This window comes from Gordionus sp. m RMFG-2023, chromosome 2, assembly GCF_954871325.1.
Source record: "Gordionus sp. m RMFG-2023 chromosome 2, tfGorSpeb1-WG-v2, whole genome shotgun sequence".
Lineage (NCBI taxonomy): Eukaryota > Metazoa > Nematomorpha > Gordioida > Chordodea > Parachordodidae > Gordionus > Gordionus sp. m RMFG-2023.
Genome location: NC_088776.1, coordinates 34369412 through 34391665, shown reverse-complemented (window position 1 = coordinate 34391665; position 22254 = coordinate 34369412). Strand labels below are relative to the sequence as shown.

The 22254-nt window shown below is 27.4% G+C and overlaps 1 protein-coding gene across 1 annotated transcript in view; it reads left to right on the top strand.

Annotated features, from left to right (window-relative positions):
* The first annotated feature begins 297 nt into the window (after positions 1-297).
* The window catches only part of LOC135924281 (arylsulfatase B-like), a 33132-nt gene continuing 11175 nt past the window's right edge, over positions 298-22254 (top strand). Inside the window, exons 1-7 of the mRNA XM_065459336.1 lie at positions 298-421; positions 9362-9473; positions 13965-14016; positions 14394-14497; positions 16593-16699; positions 21492-21583; positions 21707-21808. Of these exons, the coding sequence (XP_065315408.1) occupies positions 298-421; positions 9362-9473; positions 13965-14016; positions 14394-14497; positions 16593-16699; positions 21492-21583; positions 21707-21808 (693 nt within the window). The remainder of the gene's footprint in view (positions 422-9361; positions 9474-13964; positions 14017-14393; positions 14498-16592; positions 16700-21491; positions 21584-21706; positions 21809-22254) is intronic.

Genomic DNA, 22254 nt, shown 5'->3' with positions numbered 1-22254 from the left:
TTTGAAGGAAGTTTTTATTCGTGTATATAAAATTAGTTCCAGATTATTATATACAAAAACAAATATTGTTTTATTATAGAAAGTTCAAAAGTCATAATCAATTACAAATAATATTATATTTTTCTATAATAATTTTATTACATTTTTTTACCTTAAAATGATAGACAAAAATTTTATTAATAAATTATTCTTATTCAATTAAAATTCATTAATATTATAAATATAACTAAAATTATTATTTGTAAATTATAAACATAATATTTTTAAAATCGACATTATTTATTCAAATGATATTTAATGGTTTCAACATCCATTATTATATTATGTCCAGGCCTACTTGCCCTTTTAAGCATAAGTGTATCTGGCGATTCTCCGATTGAAAAAAAGAAAAATATACTCTTTGTAGTCGCAGACGATTTAGGTATAATCCATTTTTATTTGTTATAAAGTTATAAAAATTAAATTCGGGTTTGTAATTTGAACTTTGTGAAATTTATAAATAAATTAAATTAGAAATTATAATAAAAAGATATTGTATTTTAAAATATTAGCATTTTGGTGAAATATATAAAAGCCCTGCATGGGCCTGTCAGAGTCCTCAAATTTTCATTAGGCTGCTCTCGAATCTACGCAAAAAATTTTACTCCTTTTTTTCCTGTTGCCATTATAAATCTCGTTTTTTTAGAAAAATAAATTTATTATTTATACTGTTTATAATTTTCTGCTTTTCTTGAAAAATAAATCGTAAATCCTCTATAATCTAGAAAAAATTTAAATTTGACGGAATCTATTTCTAAAAATAGCAGAATGAACTCGGGCCTTCAAAAATTTTTAGTCTAGACTGAACAGGAAAATTATAATACGCATATTGGTAAAGTTTTTTAGAAGATTAATTAAGCGGTCTAATGAGTCATAATATACTATATATTATATAGAATTGTTTAGCTTAAAATATCTTATTTAAAATATATGAAATGCAAGAAATAATAATTTAATAAAATTTGATACTAATGGATTAAATTCTCACGAGCCTTTGTAAATGCAAAATTTGAGGCGGCATTTAAGAAATTTTGTCGGAATGATGACACTAAATTTTAGTGATATATATAAAAAAGTGGTTTACATTTCTAATTATTTAAATTCTTTTAAGAATAAACTAAAAGTAAATAATCAATAAAATATGTCATTTTATAATATTCTCAAACATCAATATATTTTTTATATAACAAAAGTTAATATTTTTATGTATTAAATTAATTTACTTTACTATTATTCTACTATAATAGATTAAACAACATGTAAAACAGTAGCCTCTCTGGGGGGAGGGCGCAGGAGGCTATACCCCATGAAAAATTTAAAGGGCTTATTCAAAATTTTGAATTATTTTTATACACTAAAAAAAGGTAATTTTGCATAATGTTAGCTAAAAAATAAGGTAAAATTTTTGGATAATGTTAGTTAAGAAAAAAGGTAACTTTAGGTTTAGATGATGTTAGCTAAAAAAAAGAAGGTATAATGTAAAAAAACAAAAAATAATTTTGAAAATAATTTTAAACGAATTTTTGAGCCCCCTGAGATTGTAAAGGCTAGTGACGCCCCTAAAGTAAAATAATCAATACGTAGAAATAACTAATAATCAAATTGCGTGATAATTAATTATTATTATGATGAAAAAGAGACGATTTTTGGAATAGTTTTTCCTTTACCATCTAATTAATTCTTAAAGTTTTTGATACATTTTGAATTGAGGCTACTGATGCCTATTCAATAAATTTGTATTTTGACTTTTAAATTATTCTAGAGGAGGAAAGGCCTTTTAGCAGGTGGAGTTTTCTTGCTGGAATATTGGGAGACGCTTTCATCTAATGAAATAAGATGATTATATAAAATGAAAATATAAGCAATTTGATTCTATGAATATTTTAAAAGATCTCACACCGTTGTACTCTAGGCACGCTTAACCGACATATCTGCTTCATTACCTTGCTATTTTTATCATACAATCATCACTATATCTTTTAAACATTTTATGGATCATAACATTCGATATTCAAATCTAAGATCTGCAAACGGGCTATTTAAAAAAATAAATTTAGGCTGAGTCGGAACGGATTTAAACCAGGGACGTGAAATCTTCGACAACAAAAAAGAGTTCAGGTCCGACTTTGGGTTCATTAATAAAATTTAAAAAGGGTCCGGGTTCAGGGAGCATTAAAAACATGACTCAAAATAAGATTCTTTTTTCATTCATTTATTATTATACTTAATTATATACACATTCATAATTTACAAATAAAAAATTTAAAAATGAAATAAAATGTTTTATTCTATCGCACAATCATAATATCTTCTAAAATATGATCCTTGAGATTTCCACGTAAATTAGACAATATATATTTCAAAGATGAAAATCTATGTTCTACGCTTACCTAAAATAGATAGTTATCTTTATAATACATAAATTATTAAACTTGTGTCGCCGGTACAGCCATGACGATTCTAGACAAGATATAAAATTCTGGGTATATTGAAGGATTTTCTTCCCAGAATTTTAAAATATTTGTATCCTTTTTATTCTCTTAACTTCTGAGAACTATTAAAGATGCAATAGGCATTTTTTGATCCTTCTTTCTATTTGATAATAATTTCATTTTTTTTCTTCTATCTAAGTAAAATTTTAAGTTCATTAATGTTGCTATCATTATCATTATTATCACTATAACCAGTAGTATTGTCCTAGCCTACAAGAAATTGTAAATAACAGAGTTTTGCGTATGCCATATATCTTTAAGATGGTCTTTAGCCATTTGTTTGCAAATATTGTTGCTCTCGAATTTTCAGGTTTTCTAATATTTCGTATGATAAAAGACTAGTAAATCTTTCTAAATCTAATCGGCATCTAATCCATATGCCATAAAAATCAGATAAATATAATTGTTCTGATTGTAATCTTAATGTTGTTATTTTTAAAGGAACTAATACACTAGCAAGGTCCTTTATTTGGCATCAATCATCTTCCGACAAAATAACTTCACACGCTTCTATAATAAAATCATTACAAGAATCTTTCAAACTTAATAATCGTTCTAGCATATACAAATTGAGGACCAACGTGTTGTGCAATCTAATATTGTCATTGCCCTTTTCATTTATTTTAATATTCTTACAATTGTAGGAGTTCTTAAATGTTTTGCAACATCTCTTGCTTTATCAATGATAGTTTAAAGTGATTACTTTTTAGACAATCATTAATAGCCAATATAAATTTACATAATAAAATATTATTACCTACACTAGAAAATAATTTATGATATCAATCTTTAAATAAAATGGAAGTCCAGGAAGAAAATTGAAAGAAAAACGCGGAGATAAAATAAATGATTCCACTAAAATAGTTAATAAAATTTAAAAATATTTATATTATTTTTTAAAAAAAAAATTCTATTTTTAAAAAATTCTTATGACACCTTGGACCCTCCACTTTTAAAAACGGTCCGGGTTCGGGTACAAAATACGAGGGTCCGGGTTCAGATTCCTGATGTAAACTTTGAAATATAATATGATTCAATTTTTATTTTTAATTTTTTGCAAGAAAAAAGGCGCCAATATTTTTTATTTAGTTGTAGAATATAAAAGGCGCCAATATTTTTTATTTAGTTGTAGAATATTTTTTTTGTAATTAAAATAATATTAAATTTTTTTTATTTGTAGGAAACTAGGCATCTTTTAACTTTTTAAAAATTGAAAAATCTTATAATTTTTTATAGAATCTTTTATATTAAATTAATAAATAAAATATACAGTTTAACATTAAAAATAGATTATAGGAGTAAAGTATTGAATAATTTTGAAGATTTATTGACGAAAAGAACAAAAACTCGATTATGTTCAATGTAAAAAATGTAAAACTATATTACAATATAAAAGTATATATGACAATTCTCATTTAAGACGCCAAAAATGAGTTAACTCGAATGAGGATTCATCTATTCCTAAAATAATTAAATATAATAAGTAAAAATATATTTAAAAAAGTAAAAAAAAATTCAGGCCGAGTCGACAAATTTTTTATTTCGGGTCGGATTTTTCGGCACAAATAAAAAAATACTTTGGGATCAAACCGGCCCTGTAATTTTTTAAGAAAGGTTTTGGGCCAGGTTCAAAAAATTAGGCGCGATGCAGATCACGAATTTAGATATTAACCTAGATATTTTTTTTCATGGTCCACTAATAAATTTAAAAAAAATAGATCCTGAATGAATTTTTTGATAGACTAGGTTTTTCATTACAGGTCTCCATTTCATGCCACTTTTACAGAACCTTCTTTTGACAAGTTAGGTACTTGCCTATTTTCCATTAATAAGCCTACAACGCCACGTTCGCCTATCTCATGGAAAAGTAGACATGATTTGTCATGATGAAGCAAAACCTTGCGATTCTCTGGAGGAATAAATTATTAGAAAATCTTTTCCTGAGTGATCATCCTATTGCGAGCTTCTTTTGCTTATTATTTGGTCACAGAAGGGCCTGGAGCATAATCATACCCGTGACTTTTCATAAAGAATGCACATGATAGGTTACCATGAACGCTAACTTCTCTATGAATTAACGCTATATAGAATCCCTACAATCGGTCAAAAACATGTATTCGGGTTTGTTAGTATTTGCGAGCTCAGGCTTAAAAAAATAATATTTTCTCTTTTCTTAAAAAAATTGGGATTAGGACTAAACCATAGTAATTTTTATTTCACACGTCTGAAGACTTAATTTGCGCAATAAAAATTTTTGGTCGGACCGAGCTAGGGGTTAAATTTAAAAATCAATTGCCCGGACTGGGTTCTGCGTAAAAAAATAAAATTTGAAGGGCTCCAAAACTATAAAAGAAAGAAGAAGTTCAAATAAATTATAAATTAAAACAACTCGTCTGGCTGCTCAAATTATCATCAATAATGTATCCTTCCTATAGATCCTGAGCTATCACAGGCCCACACCTTTTGGGACAGCAATTTCTCGTTCACCCTCTGCCGTCCTGCCTCCAGAATTCAAAAAGACTGGGATGCTCCTCTGATCGCCCGTTCCGTTGAATACCTAATTTCGAACAGGCTCTTTGATGACAATCTCAATAACTTAGTATTATATGCAAACTCAGTCTATGAATGGTTGGAAGCCATCCCCAGTTCCAATCTGGGCTTCCTCATGACTGGCAAACAGCTATGTATATCCATGGCCTTTTACCTTTGCTGTAATTCTGTAGTTCCCTCCATTTCATCGATTATGGCGAGCCCATCGAATCAAAAGCTCAATATTTCTTGCACTGCAAATTCTCCACTGGACGACAACCTCTTCATAAATCTATAAACAACATTCTTCTAGCTGCCCTTAAAAGTTAATATTCTATTCACCCACGAACCAATGTGCCTTTCAAATAAAAACACCATACCGTTGGTGTATCACCCTGGACTAATAGTCTCCCGCTTACTTAGGACTATAAGTCGATTCAGCAAAATCCAACCTCTCATTTTCTGATCGAAAAGGCAGAAATTCTTAAAGATATAAATACACTGGCTTCACCAACACTGTGTTCATACTAATCGTTACCAATACCTTAGGCATGTTAGGAAGTGAGACACTCAATTTCATTAAAACCATAGGAAAAAAAATGAGACAGGTCTCAAGGGACCCCAACGAAGAATTCGTCAGTAGATTTCTCTTGAAATCTGCCTGTCCCATTCTTTGAGCAATCACTCTTCTCAGGTGATATATATCTTTTTTTGATATTTTTTCTTAGTTCTTTTTTATTGTTTTTCTTCATAGAATATATGCATATATTTTTTTATATATTTAATTTTTAATATATCCCTATTTGTTTATTTTAAAATATATTTTTTAATTCAATGGTATATATATAAATGTTTATGTTTTAAAATAAAATAAGATTTTCAGTTAAAAAATTATTTAGAATAGAATAATAGGGCATAGAAGTCTGTCTTCCCTTTATTATTTAAGTTATCCCATTATTTATTATCTATTTTTATATTTTTGCTAAATTCTCTTAAACAAAAATTTGAGTATTTTTTGCTTCTTCAAAATACAATTTATAAATTAGATAGTTATAAATTATAGCCATGTTGCAGCTTTTCAGAAACTTGTTATACGATCGTATTTATAGAATTTTATTCTGCCAAAAATGGTCAGATATTCATTGAGATATGCCAGTTTTAAAATCATTACATTTTTTAGGTGGTCCCTTAATTTCTGGAAAAAGTGTGCATACCTCAGGAATCCAGACTCAGACACATTCCGTGAGGCCGATTAAAAAATAAACCCGCTCTGGGACGTAAAAACGAATTTATTTATCAATTAATCCTATGGAAAATCATAGAATGGAGCGTTTATTACTTATTTACTTTTTGTATTTTAATTTCCCTTTAAAACAATTTATAAAATATAGCCAAAATTCCTGGATAAATTCTACAAAAATTCAAAGAGGGCCTAAAATTTTGACCAGATCTCTGGTACACATCAGAGATCTATGTATATTAGTTTTTATTTAGATCTTTAAATTTAATAATGATATAAATTAATAATATATTTGCATAGCGTTCCCCTTTTATCTAGTCAGTTAATTCCAGATTACAAAAGGATATATTTAGGTCTACTAATACTTATAGATCTTTAGCAAGAAACAAAAACTTGTGTTAACCTTATTACATTTGCCATGAGCCAAAATGTCATTCCTACTGGCTGCATTTACAGTGAGCATTAAAATAGCCTGATTTTGTTTGATTTAGGCATTTCAAATTGCTGGAGAATGATATCACGCTTCTTTGCAATTTTTATTTTTAGCCTTAGAACAGTTATATCGCCCGATTCATGTGACATTTTTGAAAACTGAGAGCTTTAGATTATCTATGTGTAAACTAAAATTTGGATATAAATATTAAGTTATAACAATATATCAATTTTACTTAACTTATTTTGCATAAATTTAACTATTTTTTATATTTGTTGTAGAATGTATTTTACTTTACATAAATATTTGATCATTTGGATAAAAGATGTCTGAAGAAATAATCAACTAGTAAAAATATATATCGTCGTTACTACTACAAGACCTAGTAAGTAGCATTTTTGAAATTGTTCAGGAGAGTATTTAACTGTTATTATAATTTACTTTTTAATGAATTTTAACTTTTATTTATATTACTTCTTCATTAGAATGGTTTTAAAAATAAAATATTCACATATGCGACCCATATGCCACTTACGAGTTTTTGTTTTAAAATATGTGCCTCTTTGATCAGTTACGAGGTTTTTATTGATAAATTTTTTATAAAAATTATTTTTGCCTAGTATTATCTCACTAAAGTTGATAATAATATTAATGATGTTTCGGCGTTTGCCAAAGAGTTAATCTAATTTACAGTTGCTAATCCTTCGATATTTTTGCTCATTTTATGAGCTAATATTAATAAAATTTTATAAATATCAAAAAATTTTTTTTTAATCATGGAAATCAGGGATATTGTTATCTCATGGCAAGTATTTCATTATCAAATAATTTTAATATACCTTGACATTGGATTGGAATTACCCATAAATAAATTTATATACGATACTACTCAAATGGTTTTGAAAATGTATAACAAAAATTTGTTGATGAAAATTTTTAAATGCAGATTAAAATCTCAACTTTTTACCAATAAAATTATAAAAGTTTCAGACCAAATATTTATTCTAAATGATAAAACATATTAATGTATTAACTTTTATTATAAATTGTATTTTGTTAATTTGGATTTAAGCTATGATTTATTGTAATAGATTAAATAGATAAAAGATTTTGTAAAAGTATATATGGATATATATTAACTCATTTGATACATATAATATACAAAAATAAATACTATTTGATAAATACCACACATATCAAGTAAAAGTATTGACAATAATTATGTTAATTTAATATCTTAAAGATGTAAAGCCCTGGCACAGTCTCTGGTTTAGTTTATATTAGCCATTTTTAAGCAGACATTTATTTTTAATACTAAATTTAATAAGAACACCATAAGCCATGAATTTCTCTCTTGCCAAGAAACACAATATGAAGATTGCATAATTTGTTACCTATTTCTCAGACAAAAAAATAAATATTATCTAATTTTTTACACATTTTCTGGTTTATATTAAAACTTTAGTTCGCTTCGCTACGCCAGAATGAGACTCGTTGCCATAGAGCCTTGGGTTGATGCAACGTTTGGATTAGTATAGAGGGAACAATTCTCAATTAGTAAATATTATCTAAGCCTCTAGATTTTGGAAATTGAAGGAAGAAATAATGGACTCTAATTAAAAATTTAATTATTTAAATTTAGTCTTTTAAGTTAAATATATTATATAATTTTGCCTTATTCATATTTATATAAAACGTTTTTATCCCTTGCCCTATTATGCACTACTAATAAGGTTTATATAACCTTCGTTTTATATGATTTATTCTAAAAAATTACCCGCTTTCTGCCGATAGCTAGAGTTAACTATATTCTCACCTATACCCAAAATCTAGACATTTTTGGTAATATTTATTGATTGAGCATTGTTGGCTCATCACTAATTTAAACGTTACTGTTCACTCTAAGCGCTAGGCCAACCAGTCGTACACTCTAGGTGAAACAGGACGAGAGAGCGAGCGTAGTGTTGCAGACCGAACGGTGGTTTCAATTTAACATTTTTAATAATAAAATTTTACTTATATTATATATTTCTCAATTTTTTAATTAATTTTCTACTCTTTTAAAAAATATTTAATTATATTAGTTTTTATTTTTTTACCATATATAAGAACATATATGAATTTATAGAACTTCTGACTAATATTATATGTTTTGATGTAAAAATATATTGAATTCTAATAAAATTGTGTTCTAATGCTTTTATAATGTAAGAAATATATTATGAATCTTTTATAAATAATTTTAAATTAGAAAAATTAAAGAAAATTTAGAAAAAGAAAAATGTCCTGTAGCTTGTGATAAATCATTTGTTTACAATTTTGATTATCTTTGCTTCAATCTCATTTTGAGATGATAAACATACAAATAAAATATTTTAAAATAAAATTAATTTTGTCGAATCCCAAATTTTTTTTCCAAAAAGTTTAGTAAGAATAATGATTAGAATTAAAAGTCGATAATCTTAATTTGAACAACAATGCATCTGGAGCTCTTCAATAATAGAACAACTCTATATCTAAAGATATAATTAAATGTTATACTCATATTATTATATACATAGTTATTAATATGAACGCGTAATTTATTTAAAATTGTATAAATCGAACAAAATCAAATTAAATAAAAAGGTTGGAATGATGTGGGATGGAATAATCTAGAGATGCCAACTCCCAATTTAAACTTCTTAGCGCAAAATGGCATAATACTTAACCAATCATATGCTCTACCTATATGCACACCGTATAATATATTTTTTATTAATAAATCTATGTTCAGATTAAACATTAATAGTTAGGTGACCGTTTCTATATTCTAGAGGTGGCTAAAAAATATTCAATTGATTTATATACGGTATAAACACCAAAGGTTTAATTATGAGTATTAATTATTTAAGTCGAGGTCGTGTCGTTTCTATATATTGAATAAATGTTCAGAGTAAATTTAAAATAAATTTATAGAAATTTTATATCAACAAATAAGCTATAAGTTAGCTATTTAAGTTCAATTTTAAGTATTATTAGGTTCCATTTTAATGCTTCTTTTATTTTATATCTTATAAAAAGTATATAATTTATATAAATATATATTATCAAAGTATCGTCACATATACACTCTTTTATAATCGTACAATAGAGTTAAAATGATTATTCAATTTAGGATCCCCTTTAAAATAGCTAAAATTCGTAAACATATAAAGCCCTGTATTGCATGGACCTATTTATAAATTAGTAAACTTAAAAACGAAAGGGATTCTTTATCTCTATGGTTAAGTAAAACCATTTTATTTTTTCCCGCGTTTTTCATTGATAATGTTGAAATGTGTATTCAAATACACATTATGTATAAAAGTTAAATAAATCCAAATTTCAATTTATTTTATTCAATATAATAAATGATGTACAATTGTGTAATCTAATAATTATAATATAATATTTAGTTCATATGAAAATCTGTAAAGCAATTATAATTGGTGTGAAACAAAGAGTCACACCACATTTTAAACACTGGTAAATTTCTGGATTTATAATCCTGAAGATATAAAAGCTATGAATTTATTAATATCATGTTACTTTTATATGGATTTTATATAGTGATAGTCAATCCATAAGATCAACACCTCCCATTAATTTGTTGGGATCCAACAATGCCAGAGATTTTACATTTATCAGAAGTTTTGTTTTTCTATCCAACGTATGATTCATTCAAGATGCTCGGCAAGTGAACTGGTAGATTATCATGCCATTTAATTGCCCTAGGATTTATGCCGTTGTTATATAATGTGACACTGTGTGCACTTTTAAATATATAATTTAATAAAATAATTTATAATGGAAAATAATTAATACTTAAATATAAGGCTTTAATTTCACGAAGTTTTATGTAAAAATAATAAAGAGAAATGATTTTTAGATATAATCTTATTTATTGCGTTGCCAATATTGTAGTCCTAAAAATTGAGATAGGGGCATGATATTATTCTAAAAAGATAGTAGGGTGGCCCGCTAAATGAACAAAAAAATTGAGACGAATTTTTGTCACCAAAAATTTGAGGCAAATATTTTTTGAAAATTTTTATTTATTTTTTTCAATAGCTTATATCGAAGCATTTCATATAAAATACATTATATTTATATTACATAAAATAAGGATTTAGAAAGTTATATAAATAATTGAAATATATTGTAAAAAATATAAAAATTAACGTAAATTTTTAGAATATATTTCATAATTAGATAAAAATAATTATATTATTTTATAATAGAATGCATAAATCGGAATAGATCAAGAAAAAGTGAAAATATGTTACAATATTCGTCATTGCGAATCGTTTTCAAGATTTTTAATAATATTAACTGTGCGCTTCCTTGATTGACTATCGTCTGCAAACTTATGACGTATCAACACCTTTTTAATATATGGATCCCACTGACTGAGAGTATATGTTTATCATCATTAAACTGGAAATAGTTTTAATAAGACTTAATCCGTCATATAGACATTCATAGTAAAAACAATTTGGAAGCTCTTTCAAATCATGAGGGCATTTAATATTTTCATCAATAATTCCCTCATCTTTTTCATTACGAGATCCACATTGAGCGTAAGTGGGAAATAAATCCGTTTAATTTGTTCTTCCCCATAACGAATGTGAAGGTCTGTTATATCTTTTTTGAAATATTCCATATCAGATAGGATGGTTAAAACTTTATAATTGAATATAGTATCTTTAATTACTAAAATTATCGGTAGCATCCATTAACCTATTTTGCATATTGTTTATTAAGCCAGATTATTTTATTTTCGTTGATACCATGCCATCTGCTTTCCTTTATCATTCTGAGATATTTTCATATTTTCTCCTTTACAAATCGTCGTCCACCGAGTTTAGATTTTTTTTATCTTCACTTTTTGTAATTTTCCATTATTCCATCTCGACTTTTTGTAATTTTACAGGAGAGCATTTTTAAAAATAAAGTTTCTATTGTTTTCAATATGATGGTTAACCTTAAATTGGCTGTGATTTAATTTATTTCATAAAATTTAGGTTTTTTAGGTAATTAGAATAATGTATTTATAAAAAATTGATTTATATAAAAAGTCATTTTTAAAAAAATATAAGTAACCACATTTTCAAGAGGCAAAATATTAAATAAACACTTATTTAGAAACTGTAAAAGAGTTAGAACCTCCCAGGCATAACCTTAAACAATTTTAGAAAAAGCGTTATGTAAACTGATTGTTCTTGTCGGAACCCTAAAAACATATTGGATAATATAAATAACATAATACATTAGGGCGATCTGATAAGAATTTACACTTTATAACCTGGTGAACAGCACGTAAATTTTACAATGTTGATAAAGTTTGTTCAATTTGAGATGCATGGGTATTTCTTTGTTATTTCAAACTGCTCTAACAGTATAAAGACTGCTGGACACCTATCGTACATCAAGTACCCTTTTTTCAGTAACTGAATGCCCTATTGAGACGTTATTTGATCCAACGCCTTTTGAAGACTGGCTATATATACTATATTAATAAAGGCTTCAAAGTGATTAAACTTTAACCCATTTTATTGCATCGGACACCGCTAATTACTAACGATGATTTAAACAATGCCAGGGTATGATCGCTGGATATAGTGGGCAAAGGCACTTTGCTAACCAAATTTTTTACCAGTAATGATACTGGCGCCATCGCTAATAAAGTATATTTAATTTTTTGCAATTTTTTTTAGAAAACATAACGCCTTTAAGAGGATCCAGTAAGGTATGAACTATTCCCTCTTCCTCTTTTGATTCTAGTTCAATTAGGTTTAGAAATTTATAAATTCATCATAAGAGGGCTCCAATGCCAATTTATGTAAATCTAGTCCGGTTTTTTGGCAACCTAATAAATTTCACTTACCAGGATTTCTGATTGCAAATTGTAATTTACAATTTTTTGCATTTTCTTAGTAAATTATTAAAAAGCCAGAATATTTAAAATGCATATTATATCCCTAATCCAAGCCGGTGTGTTCTTATAAATTTGTTAACTCAAAATCCACAAATGAGTGATTTGATTTTAAAAACAGTATTCAATATCTTGGTTTGTTTATCAATGTGATTAACATTTCTAATGCATGCTGGTTTTAAAAATAATTTGTAAGACGGCTGGTCAAAACTGATACCCCGACGTTTCTGTATTTTTATTGGATATTCTTTTTAAAGAACCAAATAAGATAGGAAAGGTTCGTTTTTGAATTAGACATACATTATATATTACCATTTTATTTATAAAATATTTTATGTTTATTTCATGATAAAAAATATTAATAATATGCTAACGTGTCCCCTACTTTTTTGGAAATTTCTGGCGGGTGCACTGTGTATCCCCACATGTTCCCCCTCCCGACTACATCTCTGTGCGTTGCTGATAAACTTGTTTTTGTAATAATGTTGTCAATTGAAATAATTATAAAATATATTTTAATAGATCTATGTTGATCAATGACACTTTTCAAATATATTTTAAACATTCCTTTTTGAATATATGGATCAAAAATAATAAAATGAATAGAAGGTTTTATATTTGATTATAAGTCAAACGTGTACTCAAATGAGCGATATGTGCAGTACAGGGAATATAATAAAAATATCCAAATTGAAGTATATAACAATACCCAATCTTGAATTATATTATTCCCTCTCGATTTAATGTTAAGTCAGAAAGATTTTACTTAAAAATAAAGGTTCCCGTTCTAAATCGCTAAAATAAAAAAAATTGGGAATCTCGATCTCCTAGAAAATTTTTAAAATAAATTTGAAATAATTAGTATTAATAGATGCTATGGAAGTAAACACTATATTTAGATTGAGTTTTTTTAAAAAATCCAAAAAAATGAGGAATATATCATTAATATTCCTTAAAGTTCTTCCCAATTCTGGGAACAATCGATTTTTTTAAAACTCAAATACAAGTGTTTACTTCCTACTATCATTTATTAATATTTACAATATTACTTTTGAAATTTTATAGAAGACACAAGCAACCCAGTTTTTAGCGATTTTTGTTTTAGCGAATTAGAATCTATCCCAAAACAAATTAATGACATTTAAATTGTAATGTATGATCTTTTATCAGAAAATAATTCGGATTCGTTATTGTAAAATTTATTATATGGTTATTCTATTTTGTCTTGTGTAAAGTGTAAGCATATATTTTATTTTTAATTAAAATTTATCACAGATCCAGAACGGCTTTTATGACGGGAACTTATCCCTATAAATTGGGATTACAAGTAAAAAATTGAATATATATATAATAATATATACAAAAATTAGAATAAAATTTGTAAAGGATGAAAGTTTTAATCTAATATTTGAATTTTTCAAGCAAAACAAAAGAGGATAAGTTGGTGGAAGAGAGTATCATAGTACAAAATACACATGAGATTTATCTTAAATAAATTAATGACCAATTTGATCTGAAAAGATTTATCACAAAGAAATATGGAATTAAATTATAAAATGTGCAAACAAAAATTTAGCATGTCAGTTACAAATATCCACTATTCAGTCCTTTATAAATTTCTTTTTTTTAAAGTAAGGAATGGTTTCTATTTAAGATGCTGACGATTTCATAAATTTATAAATAATAATAACTTAAAACGTTCAGTCAAATGTTATAGAACTACTTCAACCCAATGCCATTAGTCTAAATCACACATTGCTTCCATCAAGACTAAAGCGACTAGGATATTCTACCCATATGATTGGAAAGTATTAATTAAAAAAAAATTGTTGATACCATTGGCGTCGTAGGGAGTGTGTGTAAAGAGGGCTCAAACCCCTGAAAAATTTTGATGAGTCCCTTCATTTTATTTATTTTTAAGAGAGTTTTCTAGAATATTATGTCCATTTATATCTATAAAAGAAATTTCAGAGCTTATAACCGGAACAAGAACATATTTAAAAGAATTAGGAACATTCCGACCCTCTAACATGCAAGCAATTTATACATATCAGAGGCCTATAAAAGTATTATTTTCAAGGCCCAGCCAGTCCGAATTTTTTTAGAGGCCTATAAAAGTATTATTTTCAAGGCCCAGCCAGTCCGAATTTTTTTAAAAAATTTTTGGCCCGGCCGGGCTCGGTTATATTTTTAAAATAGATTCATTTATTTTTAATTATCATAGCTAAAAATGGCGATTTAAAATATTCGGTTTTAAAATATAATGCCCGGGTAGTTAAAAAATTTTTTTTTAAAGCCCAGCCGTGGTATTTAAAATACATTTCTTAGACCCCACCCGGGGTCTTAGGGCTAGGCCGGGGTTGCAGGTCTCTGATATATATTATTAAATGTTGTTTAAATCATTTTAGAGGGTATATTATTTAAATTAGAAATTTTTTTTAAATTGTTTTAACAGATTGGAACTGGAACTAACCTTGTAATTGGGTCAAGTATAACAACCAAAATCATAACTCACAACCCACTTTTTATAATTTTAAACCAGTTTTTAAAAAATATTCCGAGCCAAAACCAGAACCCTTTTTAGTCCAGGTTCCAAACTTTGGCTAATTTTACCTGAGAAGTATTTTGCACGTTTATTGTGTTTATTACCATAGCTCGGCTGAAAAAATAATATCTTTTTATTTTATATAAAACATTTTGACAGGAGGGTGAGTATATATTCTTTGGATAAGGCTACCTAAAAGGTTTTTGTTTTATCCTTGACTGTTTAGCTGAAAGCTTCGGTCTTTTTTGTTGTAATGTCATAAACCAAACCAAATATTTCTTCCTTCTATAATGAGTCTATCTGATATCGTTTTAAAATACTTTATTTGTTTAAACTTTATATGTTTCTAATAGTAACTTCTCCTATTAACTGAATTTATTTCAAATAACTGGAAATAAATGAGATATAGGCGAAGAAATTAGAGGGACATAATTTACATTGTTTTCTAGGAGGGAAGGGGCATATGCTTGGTCATGCCATATGTAATACGCCATATAGGAATTTTCTAAGGGGGGAGGGCTATTAGATTTATTTTTTCCTCATAAAATTTATTTGAGATATTTAGGTCCACTTATTGTAGGTTATTGCTATATTAGATTTTACAAAAATAATTTTGGGTTTTCACTTCTTTAAATTAAATTTTTTTTTGAATTATAGTCATTATTTAAAAAGTTATTAACTCTTACTAATTTTTCTTTCAAATTCTTCCTTATAATGGTACATTTTTTGTAGTTAATCAATATATTTTAGCCAAAAAAGAAAGCGCAATCTTCAATATTATGTTAATAGATGTCCAAACCTTCCTGCCATTTAAAATTTTCAGGCTCGCTAATATTTTTTTGGCTAAAATATTGGGTTAATAGTTTTAAAAATACAGTCTAGTTTTAAAAATACAGTCGTTTAAACACTATACTTAAAATAATGAGATATGAAAATGAAATTCTCCAAGTTGGATAAGTGCAGAGACGCCACTGATTAATATCAAGTTTTAAAGATTCTTTTCATTTTTATAATCGGCACCGCATTTTTAAACAAAACCATTTTTTAAAAGAATGATTTTTTTCCCTAAGCTTGCACCAATTTTTAGAAAGATTTGTTCATACAATAATAAAGACTTCTTTCTTAATTGTATATAAGTAAATGTTTTGGAATTTACAAATTTTTACGTTTTTGCTTTCCCAATCCTGATAAAAACTGATGCTTTATTGTCAACAAGTTGTATACCAATTCATTCATCAAATAAATATTAAAGAAATTCTATTAAGAATTATTCGTATAGGAATAATTGGATATTTTTATTTATATAACGCTGCTTTTCATGATATAAAAATGAAGTTATAATAAATATCGAAATTTAGATGGCATTTGGGGTTTTGCAACAAAAAGTTTGTTCCGAATTCAAGAGGGTTCGATTCATTTTTTGGATATTACTTAGGAGGCCAGAACCATATATACCATAATACTTGTAAAATGATCTACATTAATATTTATATATAAAACTTATAGAGCAATTAGCCGAGGAGGGGGGTAGGGTTATATTTATATACCCAAGTTATAAATAAAATTAGTAGGGGAAACCGGGGCACTTTAAGTACAAGTGAACATCAGTCCATTCCTATTATAATATAAACTATTATTTTATAAGACTGGAAATTTAAGCCCAATATAGATAATTACGTCATACTTGATTGGCTAAAAAAGAATAGAAAGTGTTTAGTATTTTAACTTTTACAGAGGAAAATGGGTTTTAGTATGCCAAAAGTTACAAAAAGTAATTACAAACTTCATCGTTTAGATTAAAAAAGCTTTTATATTAATAAATAAAATTTAGGGAAAGTTTAAATCCTAGTTTGGTCTGGGTCATGGTAGGTCATAGGATGGTTGGTCCTATTGATTATTGCATAAATATTTTTTATTTTGATTAAAACAAATGCTAATAATTTTCAATGAATATTTATGAATCTAAAATATTAAATTTTTAATATAATCTCAATTACAATTTCGTTTTACTTTTTATATTCATTAATTAACTAATATTATTTCAATCTACAGTGTTGTGATGATTTAATGAAACATATTGACGACTAAATTAAAACCCATCCATATAAAATTATTTTCTTTGCAAAAATAATTAAAATATAGACAAAGCATTATTGAAAATTCTTTTATTACTCCTTTTGTTATTTTAATTATTTTTGCAAAGAAAATAATTTATATGGATGAGTTTTAATTAAATCGTCAATATGTTTCATCAAATCATCACAACACTGTATTAACTAAAAACTATTCAATTAATCAAAAAGCTTAGTATAAAGTAAAAAATGATTATAAATAAGTTATAATTTTCACAATTATTGGAAAAAATATATAATATTAGTAAATCACGATTACAGGGTTTCCCATTCAAAAAAGGAAAAGTCCCAATCAAAAAAGGAAAAGTTTCAATCATAAAAGGAAAAGGTCTGATCAAAAAAGGAAAAAGTGTCAATCGAAAAAGGAAAATTTCCGAAAGGAAAGGAAAAGTGTCAATTAAAAAAGGAAAATTCCCATTCAAAAAAGGAAAATCGTGATTTTTTTAAATTAATTTTTCTTAAATTTTTATTTATTTTTGTTATTCCTTCTTAATTTATTTAAAAATTTTTGCCAGTTTTTTTTCTTACTGTATCTTTTCTCAATTTATTTCTAACTTTGTGCGATTTTCTTTACTTTTATTTTTCTTACTATATCTTCTCTCAATTTATTTTTCTTCTCATTTTTGATAATTCTTTTGTATTTTTAAAAATAATTTATAAATTTAGATCCATTTTTTTAAACAATTCTTTACGTTTTCTTTTCATCATACATATTTATGATTTTTTCATTGTAATCTTTTACATACATTTCTTAACCTTTTCAATCTCTTTAAGTCATTTTTAATCTTTATTTTTTTGAGCATTTCTCAATTTTTTTCTTCTCATTTTTGATAATTATTTTTTAAAATTATATTTAATATTTTTGGCAGACAATATAATTACAATTGCTAAATTAAATTAATCGTTTGGTTATAATGAACCTTTTTAAAATTAAATAAGTTTGAGCTGTAATACCAAACGATATGTTAATAAAATATAATCATTTTTAAATTCTTATTTTTAAAATTATCAAAAATGAGAAGTAAAAAAATTGAGAAATTTTCAAAAAAATAAAGATTAAAAATGACTTAAAGAGATTGAAAAGGTTAGAAATGTATGTAAAAATCATAAAAAGAATATTGTATGTATTATGAAAAGAAAAAGTAAAAAATTGTTAAAAAAATAGACCTAAATTTATAAATTATTTTTAAAAATACAAAAGAATTATCAAAAATGAGAAGAAAAATAAATTGAGAGAAGATATAGTGAGAAAAATAAAAGTAAAGAAAATCGCAAAAAATTAAGAAATAAATTGAGAAAAGATACAGTAAGAAAAAAAACGTAAAGAAATGGCAAAAATTTTTAAATAAATTAAGAAGGAATAACAAAAATAAGAAAAATTTAAGAGAGAAAGAAAGAAAGAAAAAATTACGATTTTCCTTTTTTGAATGGGAATTTTTCTTTTTTGATTGACACTTTTCCTTTCCTTTTGGGAATTTTCCTTTTTCGATTGGCACTTTTCTTTTTTTGATTGAACCTTTTCCTTTTTTGTTTGACACTTTTCCTTTTTTGATAGGACTTTTTCCTATCTTTTTGGAAATTTTCCTTTTCTGTTGACACTTTTCTTTTTTTGTTTGGACCTTTTCCTTATTTGATTGAACCTTTTCCTTTTTTGATTGGGACTTTTCCTTTTTTGAATGGGAAACCCTTTATATAAAGTCATTAATTTTTGCTGTCTTTTATTGATTGAGATCCAAGTTTCCTTTTAGCGCCAACGTTATAATTGGGAACAAAGTAGCCTAAGTCTATTCTATACATAGGATGTTCAATTAGGGAGTTTCGATTGTGAGTATAAAGCTGAGTTAGTTTCATTTTATTATGTTTAGGGCTAACCTTTGACGTAAGTAGAATCCCTCATTGAGATCCTCGGTCCTAGTAGAAATCTGTTTTCCCAGCTTTTTAAAGAAGGCCTGGGCGTGAGAGCCGTGTGATTTTAGAGTGGTGGCGATTAGTGGTAGTAATGTATAGTTGGTAGAAGCGATGGCCAATATTTAGCTTATTCCTCTCGGCGTCTAGTAGAACATCTCTATTTATACTGGAAGGAGCAAGAGGATCGATGCATGAATAATCCCAAGTTAGGAATTCCCCCCTCTTCCAAGGGATATCATGGTAGAACTATCAGGCCACTTTCCAATGAAATTGTAAAGGTTAGTAGGTTCGAAGGTTGATGAGATGCTGGCAGATTTTAGGGCCCTGGCAATAGTATCATTGCATTTTGAATGCCTAACGAATCTGCCTCTACAGCGCTTGCAGAGCAAAGCGTTACGGCCTGGAGTTGATAGACGTCTGACAGAGGATATAGTGATAGGGTATTACCATACCACAATTAAGTCTAAGACCGATGGCAGGACGTAGCTCATCATTGCTTAGGAGCTGGTCAAGGTTTTGCGATAAGAAAACCTTGAGAAATTGGTACCCGGGGTCTGCGGAAATGGAGAAGAGTAGAAAATGGTCCTCGGGTTGGCTTCTCGATTTAAGGTATGCAACGGAGTTGCCAACTAGACGTTTATCCAAGTCTTTCTGTAGTGCCGATGAGGATGTTTTGTGAGTGTGTGTATGATAGCCTCGCAAGAGAGGCGAGAGGATGAACGCACTAAAGGAAAGTAGGGAAGACGACCTCATGACAATGCCGCCGGATTTTGTTGGTAAGGTAGCCTGTAACTAAGATAGGTCTCCAAATTTAAGATTGAGTATATCTTCTGAGGCGTTTAATCTCGAGCTCATGCGCAGAGAGGTTGACATCGTATTGAAAGATTCGTTACGATCGGAGTAAATATAAAATCTTGGGATTATAAGGTGGTTCTTCAATAGGAAGAAAGCTTGGTGGGCAGGGAGGCGGGATAGTGTTTCGCGCATGAGGGATATCTCTCGTAAAATATCGGCGAAGAACTTAATAAAAGACTCATCTTTACCTTCTGGAGATCCGAGATGTGTTAAAGCGTTCAATGGTGTATGATTGAATATAGGATCATGCTTAAGGTCAATGATCTTAAGAGGACAATATTCGCTCTTGTTTTGATTAATTCGCAGTCCAAAACTGCTCTCGCTGGATTTTATTATTTTGTTTGCCTTCATAACTTTATCCGGTAGGCCGCCTAGTATACCATCGCCGATATACCAATTATAAAGATTTAGTTTGCATTGCTCATTTATGCCTTGTATAAGGCTATTAATGCTCGGAAAGAACAAAAAGGTACCTAGAGAGTCAACTTATTGTATTCCATCGCTAGAAGGAATCAATCTATCTCCAAATTGAAGATGCCATAACAATCGAAGATAAATTGTGAGTATTCTGGGTAGAGGGTGAGGATAAGATTTAGAAACGCTCTACGCCTTAGAGAGTTAAAGGCGTTCGAAAAGTCTATTTTAACATATTTTAATTTTTTTTGTACAAAATTCTTAAAATTACTTAAAATATCTAAATTCAATTATATATTAATGTCCTTTAAACCCTCTAGTATTATAATAATATCAAAAAATAATTATATTTTATATTTAGACCCTAATTTATTTTGTGGACCAACTATTCAAAATACGACAAGGTTGGGTTAAAAAATATAACTATTTCAAATAGCCTATACTTTCAGGATTGATATGTTTTATTTCAGATTAATTGAATTTATTCAGATTTAAATAAAAAGTGTCCCAATCTACCCCCGTCTCCCCTAAATTATAAATAAGGAAGTAATATACATGAATTATATAAAAATGAATATTTATTCGTAGGATTAGTTTTTAAATGAAATAGATGAACAAGTGATGATAAATCTTATATTAATAAGTTTCATTTTATCTCGAGTATCATTTCATATTATAAAGTATTATTTGAAACTTTAAAATATAATTTAAATTTTAAAATGTCTAATTTTATTTCAAACCTATAAAGTTCATTTTAGACTTAATTTACATATTAAAACGATAATCGTTACTTTACAGGTTTGAAATTAAAGAATACACTATATGTTTGAAATGAAACTTTGCAATGTAAAATGCAATATTATAATATAAATAATATATTAGTATAATAGATATTTGATCTTATAACATAATCATATTCATACCTAAGCATTAAATTCAATTTAACAGCTGGTGTACTGGATAATGGTACTCGATTCAGTGGATACGATTTTCATAATAATTATGAACCATACCCTCAAGCCATCGGACTTTATTCATCAGTTTAGTGAAAAAAGCAACTTTATATTAATAAATAAACTATGATTTATTTACCAACGAGTTGACCTCGTTGTCTTTGAATATATTCATAAATTAAATATAATATTTGTTCAACAAATTTAAAGGAAATTTACACAGAAAAAACTATAGAAATTATAGAGAACCACGATAACAGGAAGCCTTTTTTCATATATCTAGCGTTCCAAAACGTTCACAGTCCTCTACAGGTTACATTTTTACCAAAATAATATTAAATAGAAAAAATTTTATTATATAAATGAGGAGTGAAAACTAAAGATATGTTCGACAGGCCAGAAGCCCGAAGGAAATTTTTTACAGGCTGGACAGCTATTGCTAAATATTTTAATGGGCTGGTCAGCCCAAAATTTAATAAAAGTTAATTTTGTCAAGTAAATTTTTTATTTTAACCTTTTTATCAATAAAATTGATTTATGCCATTTTTCTTTACAAATTTTTTATGCCCCGGGTTGACACATATCAGGAGGAGGGGGGGGGGTGGAGGTAATTCTAGTAATCTTCCTCTATCTTTTTTTTATCTTAAGACGCTTCGGAACGGAAATATTTGTTTTTTGGACCTGTAATTGTGAAGACGAATAGTTATAATTGTGTAATATCCAGCCAGACACATAATTATAATTAACGCAATTACACA